Source organism: Physella acuta, unplaced genomic scaffold (genome assembly GCF_028476545.2).
Source record: "Physella acuta isolate Inbredline_101_S28 unplaced genomic scaffold, ASM2847654v3 ptg000635l, whole genome shotgun sequence".
Taxonomy (NCBI): Eukaryota; Metazoa; Mollusca; class Gastropoda; family Physidae; genus Physella; species Physella acuta.
The window spans coordinates 112,501-130,896 of record NW_026732154.1 but is presented as its reverse complement, the minus strand read 5'-3'; the positions used below and the strand labels follow the sequence as shown (position 1 = coordinate 130,896).

General features: G+C 31.7%; 1 protein-coding gene across 1 annotated transcript in view; it reads left to right on the top strand.

The window, feature by feature from the left end:
- Positions 1–226: 226 nt before the first annotated feature.
- The window catches only part of LOC131948271 (uncharacterized), a 54,287-nt gene continuing 36,117 nt past the window's right edge, over positions 227–18,396 (top strand). Inside the window, exons 1-4 of the mRNA XM_059309807.1 lie at positions 227–1,166; positions 3,908–4,001; positions 4,610–4,658; positions 16,487–16,679. Coding sequence (XP_059165790.1) covers positions 227–1,166; positions 3,908–4,001; positions 4,610–4,658; positions 16,487–16,679 — 1,276 coding nt within the window. The remainder of the gene's footprint in view (positions 1,167–3,907; positions 4,002–4,609; positions 4,659–16,486; positions 16,680–18,396) is intronic.

Sequence of the window (18,396 nt, the reverse complement as noted above, 5' to 3'; positions counted from 1 at the left end):
ACGTTCAACACTATCCGTGCAACATTAATTGTTGAATCTGCAAATCCAAACAACAGGCGTGGTACATTCCACACCGTAAATAAAAGAGCCCTGCGTTAATTAAACTAAAATGGAACGTTATGCATTAATGATTGCTTCTGAAAATGGACATGACAAAGTGGTAGATTATCTTAATAAAGCGGGAAGAGACATAAATCATATTGAAGACAATAGATGGATTGAATTAATGATTGCATCTCAAAATGGACACGACAACGTGGTAGAGATTCTAATTAAAGCTGGAGCAGACTTAAACCATTTGAACGATGATGGATGTAATTCCTTAATGATTGCATCCATAAATGGGCACGACAAGGTGGTAGATATTCTAATTGAAGCTGGAGCAGACATAAACTATGTAAAAAGAGATGGATATAATGCCTTAATGATTGCATCTCAAAATGGACACGCCAAGGTGGCAGATATTCTTATTAAAGCAGGAGCAGAAATAAACTATGTAAAAAGAGATGGATATAATGCCTTAATGATTGCATCTCAAAATGGACACAACAAGGTGGTAGATATTCTTATTAAAGCAAGAGCAGACATACATCATGTGGAAGATGATAGAAAGAATGCTTTAATGATTGCATCTGAAAATGGACACGACAAGGTGGTAGATATTCTTATTAAAGCAGGAGCAGACATAAATCAAGTGGAAGCTGATGGATGGAATGCATTAATGATTGCAACTCAAAATGGACATGACAAGGTGGTGGAAATTCTTATTGAAGCAGTAGCAGACATAAACCATGTAAAACAAGAAAGATGTAATGCCTTAATGATTGCATCCAAAAATGGACAATACAAGATAGTAGACGATATAACAAAATTTGGAACAGACATAAACCATGTAAATGAAAATGTTCACGACACACTATTTTCTGGTGATGGGAAAAATGAGACTGAAGATTACCTCAATACATTTAGCTTAACAAGGACTCTATTGTTGAAAAGGGACAAGATGTTACATCTCTCCACTGTGCAATTAATTGATTTGTGTTTTTTTGCATTTGAAAAAAAGCACAAACATGTTATTGATATGTTATCTTCAAAGAACTTTAAAATTTTCGATAACATGACATCAACATCGTTGTTTTATTATGTTATATTTTTATTTCAAAAAGGTATTTATACATATATATAAGTATATATATATATATATATATATATATATATATATATATATATATATATATATATATATATATATATATATATATATATATATATATATAGCTTTATTGACTATAAGTTAATCAGTAATAATTACAGTTTTGTTTTTTAGTTACGAATCATCTTATCGTTTAGTATTTTCTTCGAGCTGTATTTGGGTTAAAATATTGTACCGAAAAAATAAATGGTTTTATTTTTTTTTCTATATTTATTCATCTGGACTAAACTATAACATGGAATAGTCGTGGTTCCATTTGCGTTACAGTTTAAGCTCTGGTAACAGTTATTTAAGTAAAATATTATAGGATGAAACTTTGGGCAACGTTACAGCTATTGCTTGTGTCATTATTTTTTTTCTTCTTTAAAGCATACTAGGGGACGTAATATCTGTATACCTTGGAGTCCGTACAGAAAAACTATTCCGTAGTGTGTCGGGGGTGTAGCCAATATTATCAATAAAGCAGTGTGAAGCTTTACAAATATAAAATAAGTTTGCGTTACGTTTGAACACAATTATAGTACATCTCAAGTTGTTTGTTTTTATCAGTTTCACATGAATAGTTCGTTTTCCAGAAGTGTGTTTTCTAGTCTAAATAGCAAGTAAAATACTGCAAATTAAGAAACTATACAATATTTAAACTATCATCAAAGACGACCAATCTTAAAGTTATTTTATTGCCTATTTTTCAAGCTTTTATTTAGACCACAAAGGCTGTTGGTGGGTTTGTGGCAGATCGTGAAAATTAATTTTGATCTACCACTAATGCACTGATATTGTTCAAACTTTCAATATACATCCCGCTTTTTAATTACATGTTTAATTCAGTGGCGTATATATATATATATATATATATATATATATATATATATATATATATATATATATATATATATATATATATACGTATATATATATATATATATATACATATATACATATACAATTATGTATATATTATGTAGATATATATACATATAATGTATATATATATATATATACATATATATACATTATATATACATATATATATACATATAAATATGTATATATATATATATATATATATATATATATATATATATATATATATATATATATATATATATATATATATATATATATATATATATATATATATATAATTTCCAAATCGTGTGAATATATGCACACATTATTTGGATCCACCTATTAATTCAAGTGAAAAAAACAACTTTTGTATTGTAAATTATTAGATGTGGTGTCACCCCCATTTAAATATTCATCTTAAATTATCGTCTCTTAATTTTGCAGTTGGTGTTACTCCCAACCCCTGGGTGATAGCTTTAAAGTGTGCACAGTTAATAGTATCGATGTTTATCTATAATCAGTTATTAATACATGTGGTTGAAGCATTGTTTTCTCTAAATGAACAGGTATACGTCATGGTGTCTCCCCCCCCCCCACACCTGTTATCTACTTGTCGTGATCGTTAATTAGTACTTAAAAGACTTAATTATTATTTAGAAGGTCGTTAATGGTATATTTTGCCATTTATTTGTCTGAGTGACATACCCTTAAATGGTGTCACCTGGTGCGATCCGCACCCAAACCGCCTCAGACGCCTCTGATTTAATTAGTCATTACAAATTAATTCAACAGTTTCGAAACTAACGGGACATACCAAAATTAAATTACCCGATAGTTTAATATATTCTATCAGAAGGAGCAGATAAATGCGTTGAAAATGAGAAAATAAAAATAATCTGATTTCTTTCATAAAAGCTTTGAACGCCAATGAAATCTTTTACATATTATAGCAGATTAATTTTTTATTTTTATTTTCAGTGAATTTAAAATCTTGTGTAAATAAACGTTTTTTTTTTTCACTTTAAAGACTCAACACATACTTACTTTTTTCTTAACGTCTAGTTAAGCACTCGGCATCATTCGTGTATTCAACCTATAGATTCTGCAGCTCACTGAGCGCTTTTGCACGCTTTCTCTACTAAATCCATTCAGACGTGTCGTTAGTCTTCTTATTCCAAGTTGCCAAATATATATCACTATATTTTTCATTCAAAGCCAAGGTCTGTTGTGCTGTCATTTTCCTTCATAGTTTCGGTTAAATATTACACATTCTATCAATTTGAACGAACCATAATCGTCTTTTTTTTAAAGCCGTAATTACAAAGTGTGTTTATTTCGAACAGCTCTAATTTTATTATAACCTCAATTGCGTTTTATCCAGTTTGGTCCGTATGCCCATGTAACGAGCTCCAATCTATCAGCCAGATAGTTGGCGAACGCTCCCGGATTCGTTTAAATTATTATACACAGATGGCGACAAGCCTAAATAAAAGAAAGCTAACACAATATTTCACTAGGACTCGTGCTTAAACCTTAATGTTGTTTTATGATTAAACCTTAATGTTAACCTAACTATGACTAAATCCCTATCTTAAACCTAACTCTATCCCTATCAATGTTGTTGTATAATTATTAATGCGGTTTACTTTAGCATTCGTTCCAATTAACCATAACTCTTAACAAAAACTAACATACATGTAACACTTATTCAGACATTAAATTTTAAATTAGCTAAATGCCTGCAATAATGGGTATCAACTTCTAGATTTGAATAATTAATTAAAACGTATATGTATCCTTGGGATCAGTATACTAATAAATATCGTATTTTTATTAAATACCCAGCACTAAATCAAGATGTACAAAACGACACCAAAAACGAACTGAGCGACTCAACCGTCAGTGCACAAAACGACGCAGATGTCGTCAACTTTAAAAGGTACGTAATTTGTGTAGCTTACAGAAACATGTCTAGACATTTGCAACAAAGAAGTGATACATTATAACTAACAAAAATTATATACGTCAATAGGCCTACATATATTTCAATACCGACTGCGAGACTTAATTCAATGTATAACTTGTCACATAGAAGGTTCTAGACAAGTAAACTCATAGGCCTAATGCGCGGTTAACTTTGTCAATAAATGTAACGCTTCCCAATCACCCCTTGATCACACATTTGATTACCATTATGACAAGCGAACTTATCGCGCAGAACATTACCACGGTAACAATTACTCTCTATTTTACCCATACGCCGTATAATTAGTTAAAGTAGGATATTACTCAATCATGATGATATTACATTAAGGATCATGATCGTACTATTCTAAATATGAAGGCTTTAGAATGATTTGTTATATTTATATTTAGACCATTTATGCAATTACCCACACCATTGTAATCGAAGCATATCAATGTTTTGTGATTTTATTTTCTTGAAACTTTTATTACTTCTCATTAGGTCGATTTATGAAAAAAAAAAACAAATACATCCAAACAAACATTACACATGTTATGTATAAATATTTTGTATAAAAACAGATCCATCGATTGTTATGTACAGATTGTTCTTCTCTCTCACAACAATCAGGTAGGAAGTTTTTATATTTTAATAATACTTAAGCACATATTAAGTGTTAATAGTGTTTACGATTTCGTGACTTTCGTGAAACGGAAATACCGACTCATGAGTTGACCTCCCATAATCCAGGCAGGCCTCAACGTAGTAAACTCCGACTAAATGGCTTTGACAACACCGGTTTGAACACTACATGTTGGTCACTTTTCATCCGTCGGTTCTCCACCCATCAGGCGCGAGACACCGTGTCCTACCACGTGGTACCCAGCTTGACCGTAGTGGGGGGGGGGGTGTTAGGACCTTAAAAAGGTTAGGGACACATTGTTGCCTTCACGTACAAATCCGCAAATGCAGGGAAGTCGATTTTTTCGGTCGGTTTCTTTTTACGCTTCGGTGGGTTAGCTGTAGCTACGGTCATACATTTCCACTCTCCACCGAATACAGGTTACCGGATGACCAGGCTAGCACATCTATAACGTAGGGGGATATCGAGCAGGCGGTCTTGTCGTCAAACTTTATATTAATTATAAGTTTATATTACTAGATCTAGATCTATATTAAATTTTAATAAGGCTAAATTTTGTATTAAACAAAAACAACTCTTCTTAAACTAACACTGATTGTACAGTTAATTATCTGCTTAGATGTTGTATTTTTTGTATTTATTTCGAATGGTTAGTAATTATCAAAAGTTAAGGGCTCAATTTAAATTATTTGGTGCATTAAACTAAAGATATTACGACTAAGACAACAGTGGCGCTTAGAATTTGTTAATTAAGAGGTTTAAATGGAAAGAAAACCAGCAAGGAACAAATATTCAAGATTGGAGAGAAATAAATAAAAAACCCAAACGAAATGTTGTTGGGAAATAATACAGCACTGGTTAGTATATTCGCCCAAGGCAAATAATAGGATTTAGAGGCCATCGTGAATCCTAAAATTTAAGAGAAGCTACCCTAAAAAAGGCACCTTTTTGGAACTTATTAAACTCCTATCTAAGAAAGATTATTTTCTAAAACAACATATAACTTTCGGTGACAGAAATGCAACATACTTAAGTCCGAGTATGCAAAATGGCTTTAAAAGGTCTATATCAGCCTAAGTTTTAAAGAAAATAGTAGGTGAAATTAAATTAACAAGGTATTTTGCTGTGATTTTATTTTCAACTAATTACATTAGCAGAATTGATCAATTTTGTCTCTATCCGACACGTTACCGAACATGGAGAAAGCAATTATTCATTTTTTACTGGAGGTTTTTCTCGTCTCTATATTGAAAGAGGAGCAACGCAACATCATAGAAACATTTTCATTAACACTGAAAAGACTTAGTGATATAAAATGCGCTTCTAGAAAAACAGCAGTAGATTCTATATTGCAGAATTTTCCAACAATATTTCTTACATTGCGGAGAATAGTTGACGGCTAAGTTAAAATCTTTACTTCTTAACAGATTGCCGAAGGAAATTGAATTCCCTTGACTTTGATCACATTTAAGTTTTTAGTTGTTTTAATTTAACTTATCTATTTATTTTCAGAATAGTAGCATTGATGATATAACAGCTTTTCAATTAATTCAGATTTTTGTAAATGAGATGAGAATCTAGAGAAATGAATTTTAATTCAGAATTTGAGCAGATTGGTGACACCACTGAGCTGGCTGAGAAATTTGATTTGTGAGCAACACAGGGTATACAAACGGAAACTATTCCATGACAAAGGTGCATTGGACACGCAGATATCTGACGCTAATTAAAAGTTCATTGTTCAAATTTATTTTATGTCGCTGGACTAGTAGAAACACACGGTTTCAAAGTTTTAAAGAAACGTCTTCCATTTTTTGTTGCTTATACACAATAGTTGTTGTATTACATTACTGTTTAATCCATTTGGAGCAATTAGCAGTGACGTACTTTGCTGTTTTTGAAAGTGGAACTGAAGTTGTGCAGGAATTTGTATCATTTAGAACATCTTTCCAAGAAGTTTTTAATGTTAGCAGCGTAAACAAGGGAGTTTCAATTGAAAAGGAACTTCTGGAAATAGTGGTGACAATTAAAAGCATTCTGAAATTCATGATAGCTAATGACTTGTGTTCTATGTATCCAACCAATATCCACTATGTGTCGTATATTTTTAACTTTACCAATAAGCAATGCCGTGGCAGGAAGAACCTTTAGCCGTCTTAAACTACTGAACACATACATCCGAAGACAGATTATCCAGCTTAGCCCCTGATTACGATTGAATGGCAATTAGCTTATGGTGTTGTTTTAAAAGACGTAATTGATAAAGGGTGTTGTAGTTCAATCCAAAGTTCCCGAGTACAGCTTAAAACAAAATTGTCATCATATAAGTTTACATAGTAAATTAATGTGGTCAAGATTCAATGTCCGGTATATAATTCTAAACGCTTGCACTAATTCGATTTATTTTCACCACGCTTGAGGATTTTAAGAAAAGTTAGGTCGTTGAGCACTTTCTGGCTAAACTGCATCAAGATTCAAATGGTTGGATGTTTCTCATTTTATATTTCTTATTTGATTTCCTTTCATGATACACTACAATAGTGGTTTATATTATTCCATTATCACGTTGACAAGCTTTTGTGAAACTTTTATATTTTCTATGCAGCGTCCACCGAATTTCTTTAAATACGCTATCAAAGGCTTATAGTAGCCTGCAAATGAAAACTACATGTAAGCTATTCTCACAGTAGGAGAAGTGGTTTATTATGTAAGCGTAAAGATCATATATATTAAGAAAGGGAGAATGAGCGTACATAGACACCTATATTTCCTATCTGATTTACCCGTGCCAAGAACCTTACAAACACAAAGATTAGTCACTTAGTAAAATTAACCCGACTGGACATTTGAAAGGCCGGGTCAGAGGTCACTGCGGTGAAACCTAGACTGCGATCACGAAGAGCTTGGGACAGCACAAGATGGCGGTAAAATAGTAGTTTTACCTTCTTATGTTTAACACTTAATACTTTTCTAATAGTTTTCTAATGTATAAAAAAGTGTTTTATGAAAACATTTTGGACCAAATGGTCGTAAAGAAACGTTCTGAAATTTTACATTGACACAATTACAATTAGCATGTTCTTATACAAAATCAACAACAATTTTAACCTGAATACTAAAACGTGTCAGTGTCCGAAAAAAAGTCAAGATAAAATAACATTATGTTAACATTATATTTAAATATTAAAAAATATTTAAAAAAAAACTATTTCCGCAGATTGAACAAAAAAGTAAACATGCCAATCAACTAATTTGTCTTAGGGCTTACTTTCACATTTAAATCGACCCTGATATATTTGATGACCTGTTTGCCATCGATCCATTGAATTGTATGTTTAGTTTCTAGCTTTCATACTGCCATTGCTTCATTGATTACGTTTACCATGTCCTTGCTGGCTTGGTATATCAACCAGTTCTATATCTAGGTCATTAGTATATCTTCGTCTTTGAAAATTAACCTTGATTTAATACTTATTATACTTCTGTTTATATGATGGCATTTTTACAAGCTTTTATTTAACTCACTTCCTCGTCAGAGTGTCGTCAGTCTGTCTAGACCAAAACGCCGGAGTGAAAATTCGGACACTTCTACTTGACCGATACGATTCACACTTGGCACGTAGGTCAAGACATGAAGACAATGCAATCTGAAATTAAATTTGACTTAATTGGATGCCTAATTAATTTTTTTATGAATTAATTAAAATTCGTACCGAATTAGTATCAATAGCTGCGCCATCAAGTTCAATGGCGCGCAATGGTTTTTAGTCATGTAACTCTATTGTAAATAAAACATGTAAAGTACTGAAAAAAAATTCATAAAAATCGTTTTAATAACAAGCTTTTATGTAATAATGCACTAAAAAGTTGAAAATAAAGTATAGACTACAATTTAAATAACTATAAAGAAAAGCGTTATAGTTATTTAAATAGTAGTCTATAATTTATTTTCTACTTTTTCGTGCATTATTACATACAAGGTTGTTATTAAAACGTTTTTTATGATGATTTTTTTTCTTATCTTCATGAGATACTCGTCTCTTGACATTTTTGACATTTTTGTTTACTGTTTGTGGCTCTATTTGAATTACGGTTTTCTCTTCTATCTGCCTATCTATACCGAACACACAGACTTGGAATGGCTTCTTTTACCCCAGTAAAAATACTATGTTCGTTGAGGATTCTTACGGTTTTGTTCAATGTATCTGCTATTTGATACATTGCTTATTTTTTTAATTATAAAACAATTGATCTCACTTTGTTTGAGTTACATTTTACGACCATATTTTCTTTTGGTGTTTGCTTTACCAGGTATGTTGTAGTTTCTTCTTCTATTCTCATGATTAATTAATTTTAATTTAATTCGTAATTGCCTCTAATTCTATATTTCTCTATTAAAATATTTCTTAGTTCTAACCTAACTTTCTTAAATCTTAAATATATATATATATATATATATATATATATATATATATATATATATATATATATATATATATTTTTAGTTCTACCACATGTTTGCCTTTCTTATATTACATCTTTTCAGTGACGAATTTCTGTTATAACCTTTATTTGCTATTACTTTGTATGCCATTTCATGACAGACTTGTATTTACTTAGTTATTGTCTTCTCGGCTCACTTGAGTCTTAGTTAACATTGAGTTATTCTATTGTCAAGATATTCAGTACATACAAGGTATATAATTTTTAAAGAACATAGCAAAACCATTACAATGTATTATAATTAATATATAGTCACATATACATCAAAAGTAAATATTAAATAGTAATATCAAGTATTGTAAAATGACAATAATAAATGCAGTATAAAAAGAGCTTTTATGAACGACCAATACTTCTATTATAGAAATCAAAACTGTGTATTTTAAAATTATTACCTACCATCCTAATACATTATCTATGAATTGCTTGTGTCTAGACCTATGTCTTCATTTAACTATTTCATTTTAATTAAAATGTGCTCGTAAATTTTTCTATCAAACGCTACTTATTACCTTCCATTCCTCAATTCTAGACAATTTATATGTAAATGGCCACAGTAATCAGCTTGGTTATATTTTACATTTTCCCCTCATTGATTTTGATAAGTTTGAAAACTAAATTAGCTGTTTTGTTTTTATGATAGTTTATATTGTTAGATTAACGATTTCACTGTATTGCATTCTAAATGCACGTTCTCTCTGTTTCTTGACAGTTTTATTTGCATGACTCTCACAGTATTTGATTTGCATGTGCTATGTTCTTGCATCACTGTAGTGTAGTGTTAAACCTGTAATCAATCTCACTTTCTTTTCTCGTGCTATTTGTTTATTATATACATTTCTTAATGTACAGCTCATATCTATTGTAATGTACTGTAGCTCCCTTAATAGGCTTGCATGGCTTTTGTCAGTGTTTCTTTACATTTTATATGAGCTTTCTCCATTAATGTTGACATTTTCTTTAAATGTAGGTAGGCCTATACACATTATCATCTCCTCCGTAGTCTGGTATTATGAAGTGTACTTTAAATTTCTATTTTTTATTTAAAGCTTTTTAGATTATTCTGCCACTCGGTTTTTTTTTTTTATAAATGTTGTTGGCTATAGGGTTTTGTCCTGTTACCAAAGCACCTACTGCTATAGTGCAATAAATAATAGTTTAGTATGACATACATGTTGAGTAAAGCGGTTCTGGTTGTCCGCATCAATTTCATCCAACTGGTACTGGTGTCTGTGAATATTTTGAAATTATAGTAAAAGTAAGTAAAGTTCCCTCTCAAACCTGACGGTTTATGGGGCAAGTGAAGTAGAATTCACTTGTTTCTGTGACTTCGGCATTCGAACTCGTGACCTACGGGTTAGCAGTCCAGCTCTCTACTGCTAGGTCACTCCGTCCTATATATTTTGAAATTATGCATAAGACTTTTGAGGTCTGTTTTCATCATGCCTTCGATACTTTAATGTTGTGGGTGTTTTCATTGTTATCGTATATGTGTTCAAGTGTTATGATTTATTGGGAGGTTTTTCAGATTTTTAAATTATCTCTTGTACATCATCCTTGCCCTCGTAATTTCCTTGCTATTTTAATTGTAAATTATTTTATTGCATATTTAATAGTTTTACCTTTGCTCTGATGTCCGTGCTTTTTGCATTGTTTAAATCTATGTAGCTATCATAGTCTAATAGATTGTATTAAGTTTCCAGTATGCCGATTTACTTTTAACTGTGGATGGGGTAAAGTGTACTAAAGTTGATTTATGATCGAAGAATGTAAGTGCTTGTGTTTATGTTTAATCTTGTTCACTTGGGTGTTTTCCATATCCTATCAAGCTTAGGTGAACCACGCCTATCGCGTGTTGTGCACAATAAGATTGCTGCTAATTCGTTAACTTTTTTGTGTGCGTCCTCGTATTTCAGTGTTTTATTTTTTGTTTTTATTCATGTTTTTTTCTGTGCAGTTCTGTCTGCAGTGATATTAAAGAACCTAGAATGTATTATGTTCTGATTCTTCTATTTCTTCTATTCTGCGCTGATTGCTTTTAGTACGTGGCTGTAAAAGTGTTTCGAGGAAAGAACCGAACTTGAGATTTTGAAAACTTGACGTATAATTTATAATATAATAGCGTGCCCGTCCCGCTCGTTGCCGCAGGGTTAGAAGAAAGTCTGAAGAAATATTTTAGTAGGGTTTCATTAATGCATTACCTTTACTATAGTCTAGACCTGTTATCTTGTTTTTAAAAAAAAACTGAGTTTTTTAATGTAGACAATGCATAGTTCATGGATCGTAATATTGAGGTAGAACATACTTCATCGACCGCCCAGGTGTGAGGGACGTTGAGGGGCGCTCACGGCTCGGTTTAATCATTGTCGTGTGTCACCGTGTCCATTGTGTAGGGCAGTGGCGTAGCGAGGTGCGACACTTAATGGTGTCACCTTCCCCTTTAAAAAAGTGTATATATATATATATATATATATATATATATATATATATATATATATATATATATATATATTTTTTTTTATTTTTTTTATTTATTTATTTATTTATTTATTTATTTATTTATTTATTTATTTATTTATTTATTTATTTATTTATTTATTTATTTATTTATTTATTTATTTATTTATTTATTTATTTATTTATTTATTTATTTATTTATTTATTTATTTATTTATTTATTTATTTATTTATTTATTTATTTATTTATTTATTTATTTATTTATTTATTTATTTATTTATTTATTTATTTATTTATTTATTTATTTATTTATTTATTTATTTATTTATTTATTTATTTATTTATTTATTTATTTATTTATTTATTTATTTATTTATTTATTTATTTATTTATTTATTTATTTATTTATTTATTTATTTATTTATTTATATATACATTAGTAAGTTAGGGAGTAAGACGTTGTAACATGTCGGAGTGAGGCAGATAAGTTCTCTAAGGGAACAATCGCGGGGAAGTATACAAGCTATATGATGAAATACTTTGCAACCTTGTCTGGTATAGATATTTGGCACTTTTATACTTCGTTACATATATGTATTATAGAAAACCTTCCTAACTTACGCGATCCTGATATTATATAGCTTTTTATAGCTTTACGACATTAAAAAATGTAAAAAAAAATTGTAAATATTACTCTCAGTGTTGATTGAAGAACGTTGTACTTAAAATATTAATGGTGTGGATAGGGGTGATTTGTGCACGTAATGCAGTTAGTATGCTAGGGGGGGGGGGTGAGGAAAAAGTCACGTAGTTGTGTGTTTTTATTATAAAATTAACTGTTTTAAATTTCAGTAAGTCTAATACATAAAGTAAAAAAAATTGTAAAAAAGTTGTAAACATTGCATTCAGAGTTGACGAAACAATGTGTGTACTTAAAATGTAGGTGATGGTGTGGGTAGGGTTGAGTTGTGCACATAATGCGATAAGTATGCGGGAGGGGGTGAGGGAAAAGTCACGTAGTTGTGTGTTTTTATTATAATCTTTACTGTATTAAATTATTTCCATATATCTATTACATGTAGGTTAGATAAATGCGATAAGTATGCGTGGGGGTGCGGGAAAGTCTCGAAGTCGTGCGCATTTAACTGTATTAAATTATTTCCGTATATATAAAACATCAAACTTTTAAAAAAAAAAATTAAATGAGTTTAAAGAACCCACATTAATTAAAGTTTAGCGCTTAAAATATAGTGCGATAATGTAGTATATAAAAGAGTATGTTTGATTATATAGGTACCAATGATACTTGTTTTCTTATAATTTGTTTGAGCACATGGCAATGCCTATTTATACATCAGGAGGTTATTTTGTTTTACATAGGTGTAAAAAGTTATGTCATATTCATGCGTGATTAAAGGGGATGGGATGAAGAACGATGATAGTTTGGACGTTTATCGCAATATATGCAAAATTTAGGTGGGGTGACTTTGAGGCTAACATCATAGGGTGATATTTTAAAATGTAGAATTTTAATATAATCTACACAAAAGACCGCTTCTATACACATGCGACTATATTTTTCAAAATCTATTTAAAGCTTTACTTACCAAAAGGGTGTAGAAATCAAGGCGGCTGCGAGTAATACGGGCCATTTTATCCTCTTGTATCCCGAGGTAATTAAAACAGATGTAGTATTTAGTATGTCCAATGTGTCTTAAACACAAACACAAACGGAAAAGATGATGATGAGTCCGAATTTTTTTTACTCATGTACATTGAAAGAAATAGCCAAGATGCGTAACTTAGTATGCCCCATGTGTCTTGAAAACGAACGGAAAAGATGATGAGTCCAAATAATATTCCTTTAGAGCAGGGGTCTCCAAACTTTTCAGTCCGAGGGCCACATTAACTATCTAATTTCAGTTCGGGGGCCAGTTTCTTCCAGGCATATCGTGACTTTCTGAGCAAGTTCCTCAGCCAACTTCAACAAACGTTTTTGTCCGTGGACAAAAATTATCTACGCGGGCCGGACGAGAGGACCTCGCGGGCCGCATCCGGCCCGCGGGCCGTAGTTTGGAGACCCCTGCTTTAGAGCACTAACATTCATCACAGCAATAATATAAATTGTCACGAAAAGTGTTCGGAAAACAGGGCCCAACATAGTCACGTGCTATAATTTTTTTAGTATTGGTCACTATAATGTAGCCTATCTTTAAACCGAAAGCACGATTGGTGATATTCAAAACCAATGAATAGTCCGTTTTTTCTTGTTATGGGTGGAGCTTAAATTCTGACCGAAAGACATGATAGAATTATTTCCCCATGTTCGGAAAAAACGCCCACGCATCACGTTCGCACCTTTTACGCCCAGAGACATCTGGCTAGATGGTTGTCTCTGACATTACATAACATTCGTCTGATACGCTTCACCAGGTTACACGCTTGAGTTAAGGACAGATCCGGGTAATAAAATGTTTTGGTCAAAAGACCTGGCTAAGCACATATCGGATTACAAAACATCTACTTTCTCACAATTCCCCACCCCCGTGTAGCGAATATTCGTCATGGTTCGACTGATTGAGTTAATTGTTTGGCCTAAATGGTTTACTGTTTACTTTCTTGTACAATGAGTTCTTAAGAAACAAGTCAATCAAACTTGACCTTAATTGTAAGCGAAAGACATAGGCTCCGCATATTTACTTGTTACTTATTTTAGTTCTCTAGCTTTTAAGAAGTTGTAATTTGTATTTTATTATTTTATTTGGCTAGAGTTAATTTAAATGATGCACTAAAATTATTTAAGTTCATCTAGGGTCTTTAAAATACCGTATGTGTGTATGCTTGTTCACATTAAATCTTCATTTAAAATATTAAACAAGCATGGTCTGCCGAAAAGAGAAACCTTTTGCCTATATAGCCGCGTTGTTTTTTGAGCGCGTAGCGAAGTATTGTTTCTACTGCTGAATTTAAACCAAGGGAAATAATCGAAAAAATCAACTTGTCGGCCGTAATGAGTTTTAGTTTTTTTTTTTTAAGTTTATTGTCCGTATAAATTGTCATACGTAAAAACTAATACCAATCGATAAAGGATTTAATTACCCTCATTTTGATGTACGTTAAATGCATGAAACTTTAACGATAAGGTCTTTAGGATGGTTTTAAAAATTGAAAGTCAAAGAAGCATGCTTCTATACTTTTCGATACTTCCTCATAAGCGCCTATACTAAAATTCTGCCACCTAACCTACTAATCTATATATATATATATATATATATATATATATATATATATATATATCCCGTTGCCGCCGGAATAGAAGAAAGTATGGCGAAATATATAAGAAGGGTTTCATGAATGCGTTACCAATCCAATGTTCTTAGACGTGTGACCTTGTTTTCTAAAAGTGAGTTATTTAAATGTAAACAATGCCTGCACTTGGATCATAAATATCGGGACACGGGTTTACCTAAACTACCGCATGAAAACCTTGAGTGTACTCACCGAAATAATGAGTTAGACTTCGGTCACAGCTCACGTGTCAGGGACGTAGAGGGGCACTCTCGAGAGCCTCCGATTACACTACCGCACATTTGCCGCAAAAGTGACACAAATCAACAGGAATTTCTTCTTAAACACGTAAAAAAAATTGTTTGACGTGTTATAAGCATCAGTGTGACTGAAGCAATTTGTTAGAGTTACTAATGGTGTATTATTGATCGGCTAATGGTGTATTCTGATTGGATCGTTTAAAAATAGATGCTAATTTCATTATTCGCAAAGTGACGACACTGCACAGAAGGATTTATTCGCGTTACAAGGTTACAAAATAATTTCTAGAAGTGTGACTTTAATTTTTAATTTAATTACCCTCCTAAACTTGATTTTTTATGACAATATTTTCATTATTTTGAGAATTGTAGGCTTTGGAATTGTTTGGATATTTTGCGGACAAAAAGAAAACAACCCAGTGTTCATAATCTAAACTTTTATTAATTTTATATTACCGCCCTCACGAAATAAAAAAAAAAAAGATTTATTTTTTGCAGAACCCTTTCCTGGAGTATTCTAATCAACTCCCCAAAAGTTGATGGTCATCGGATGAACGGCGTGAAACCGCATTCGACATGTATTTGCATATACCGTATGTAGAGAAAAAAAAACGCGCCCTACCGGGGCGCCACCCCAGCGAATTAGAAGTTTTTCCCCAGGAATATTCTGAACAACTTTCGAAAGTTTCATGGCGATGTGATAACAGGTGTAGTAATGCATAAAAAAAGACACACACACATATATGTATATATATATATATATATATATATATATATATATATATATATATATATATATATATATATATATATATATATTGACTAATAATATTCCGCACAATTATACACTTAGTTTTTGCCATTCACTTTGTGCGCAATTCTATTTTACTACGAGATTTCAATCTATTTTAAAATTAATTAATTAAAACTTGATTTAAAATCACGTCTATATCCCAAGTAGCCATCCCCGGTAGTGTTATATAAGATTTTTTAATAATGTTTAGAGTAGATTACTCCTGGTTTATTTCATAAAGGTGCGTTAGTGTACGAATTGGTGTCAAGCATGTAAATCTTTAATCTAAATTGACAATCATAAAAGCCATAATTAACCAACCGGTACAGTCAACATACACTTAATAAATCTCAAATAATGTTATTCTAAATGTTCAATATCTCTATGGGTTACTCTATTAAGTCGACGAAAACTTGTTATGATACTTCTATTGCAAGTGTTATTCTTTAATTTTGTTAAGTTTACACTTATTAAATCAATTTTTGTTGATGCAATATGTTTCTAATTTTACAGGCACCAACCCTAGATGAATTACTGGAATATACAACAGAAATAATGGCGGAATATACTAGCTTGGAAGCGTTTGGACAATTGCCGTTTTTTATCTACCAAAAAGCTTTGAAAATGATAGACACTGTCATTCGTGCAAATTATATCGATAAACTTATGACTTTATTCCAAACACTTCGTGAACACAAGTATCCAGGTACATGAAAATAGGTATTATATTATATATTTCATGTCGCATGAAAATAGGTTTAAGGTTTAAAAATGCATGTCTTCTGCTTTTATATTGAAATCTAATTTCTGTGTGTTCATTAATCGGTGCGAGATTAGAGAAGTAAACAATTCTTATCTCATGATATAACATATTAGTTTAAGTTTTAAGTATTTTTTAAATTCTACGAATCAATATGTGTAGGCTATTTGCTGAAAAGTAGGCTAATGTTAATTGTAAAAAAAAACGCACTAATGCTATCACGAAAGTCTTATGTTCAGATCCTGGACTATCAGTAGAATGTCTCAAGTCAAACTAATTCGCGATTGGTAGGCCTACACATCTTACGTTAGTGAAATCAATGGTGGCTAAGCATGTGAAATATAATATTATATCTCATATGCCAATGACACCGAAACAAACACTATTTTACCTGCCATTTGAATTGCATGGTCCAAAGTAAAACTAAGTACAAGTAAAACACTTGAAAGAAACATGAATGCTAAATATTTCTACTGGGCAAGACTTAATGTTTTTTGACTCGATAATTATAATTGTATTAATTTTTCGGAAACAAATATACTACAATTTATTAACGCGTCGAAGATCGCAAATTTTTGTTTAGTAAAAACTCATACCTTTTTATCTATCATTATTTTTAATTCGGTCTCTCTACATACTTGTATGTTAACAAAGCTGCCAAGTTGCTAATCTCTTCTTTTACTTTATCGCATAAATAATCGTGCGAAACATCAAAAGGAGTGTAGGAACTTCTCGCAGTTTTACACATTAATGTCTTGTAATCTTGCAAGACATGAAAAGCGCGATTTTTCTTAATGAGAAAAATGTATGAGAACAAGATAACATGATTACCGTTTATGTTAAGTTGACGAAATAGCATGTGTAAGTAATTCCCTATCAATTAATGAGCAATTCCAAAAACCCCAATTTGTACTTTTCAAAACCTCATAAATGTATTTCCTAGATAAGTATAAGAATATAGCTGGTTTCAATCAACATTTAAACTATTTCCGGTAATCGAAACTAATACCTTACTTCATTTCCATTGGAACACGATAAGATTAGTACTTTTTCAATGAGGTAGACGATATTACACATAGTAAAATAAAGTATAGTTTGATTTCGTTACAATTTCGATTGATTTCAAATATCTGTAAATGTCAATATACTCCAATTCCGAGTTCTAAAATAAAGACAACTTGTGTAGCCTACCGCTTTGGTAGGGCTAATAAAATGGAATTCCATATAGGTATAAAATCTTTTTTTCCAGTAAAATAACCTGAGGCGTAGCTAGAAAGGTGGGGGCGGGGGGGGGGCACCTTTTGTAGGGGGGAGGCACAAAAAGAGGTAGAAAATAACTTAAAAGCTCATTTTAAGCTGTATGTGGTGAAGTAATGTGTATGAATGTGTATACGCGGGACGGATCACTGCGTGTGTGTATGTATCTTGTATCGATAGATACGCAGGGCCGTGTGTTTTTGACGCGTATAATGTATGGAGTGAACGAGGGTACAAGGAAAGCGACTGGTCGAGTGACAGCGATTGTGTTGTGAGCGGAAGAAGAGAGGTGTGTAGGCAATGAGCGCAGTTGAACGTATGAGTAAAAGTAGATAGGCTGATGTGTAACTGGAAAAGCGATTGAGAAAAATAAAAGAGACTGTTATACCTAGCCTTATTGTATTGT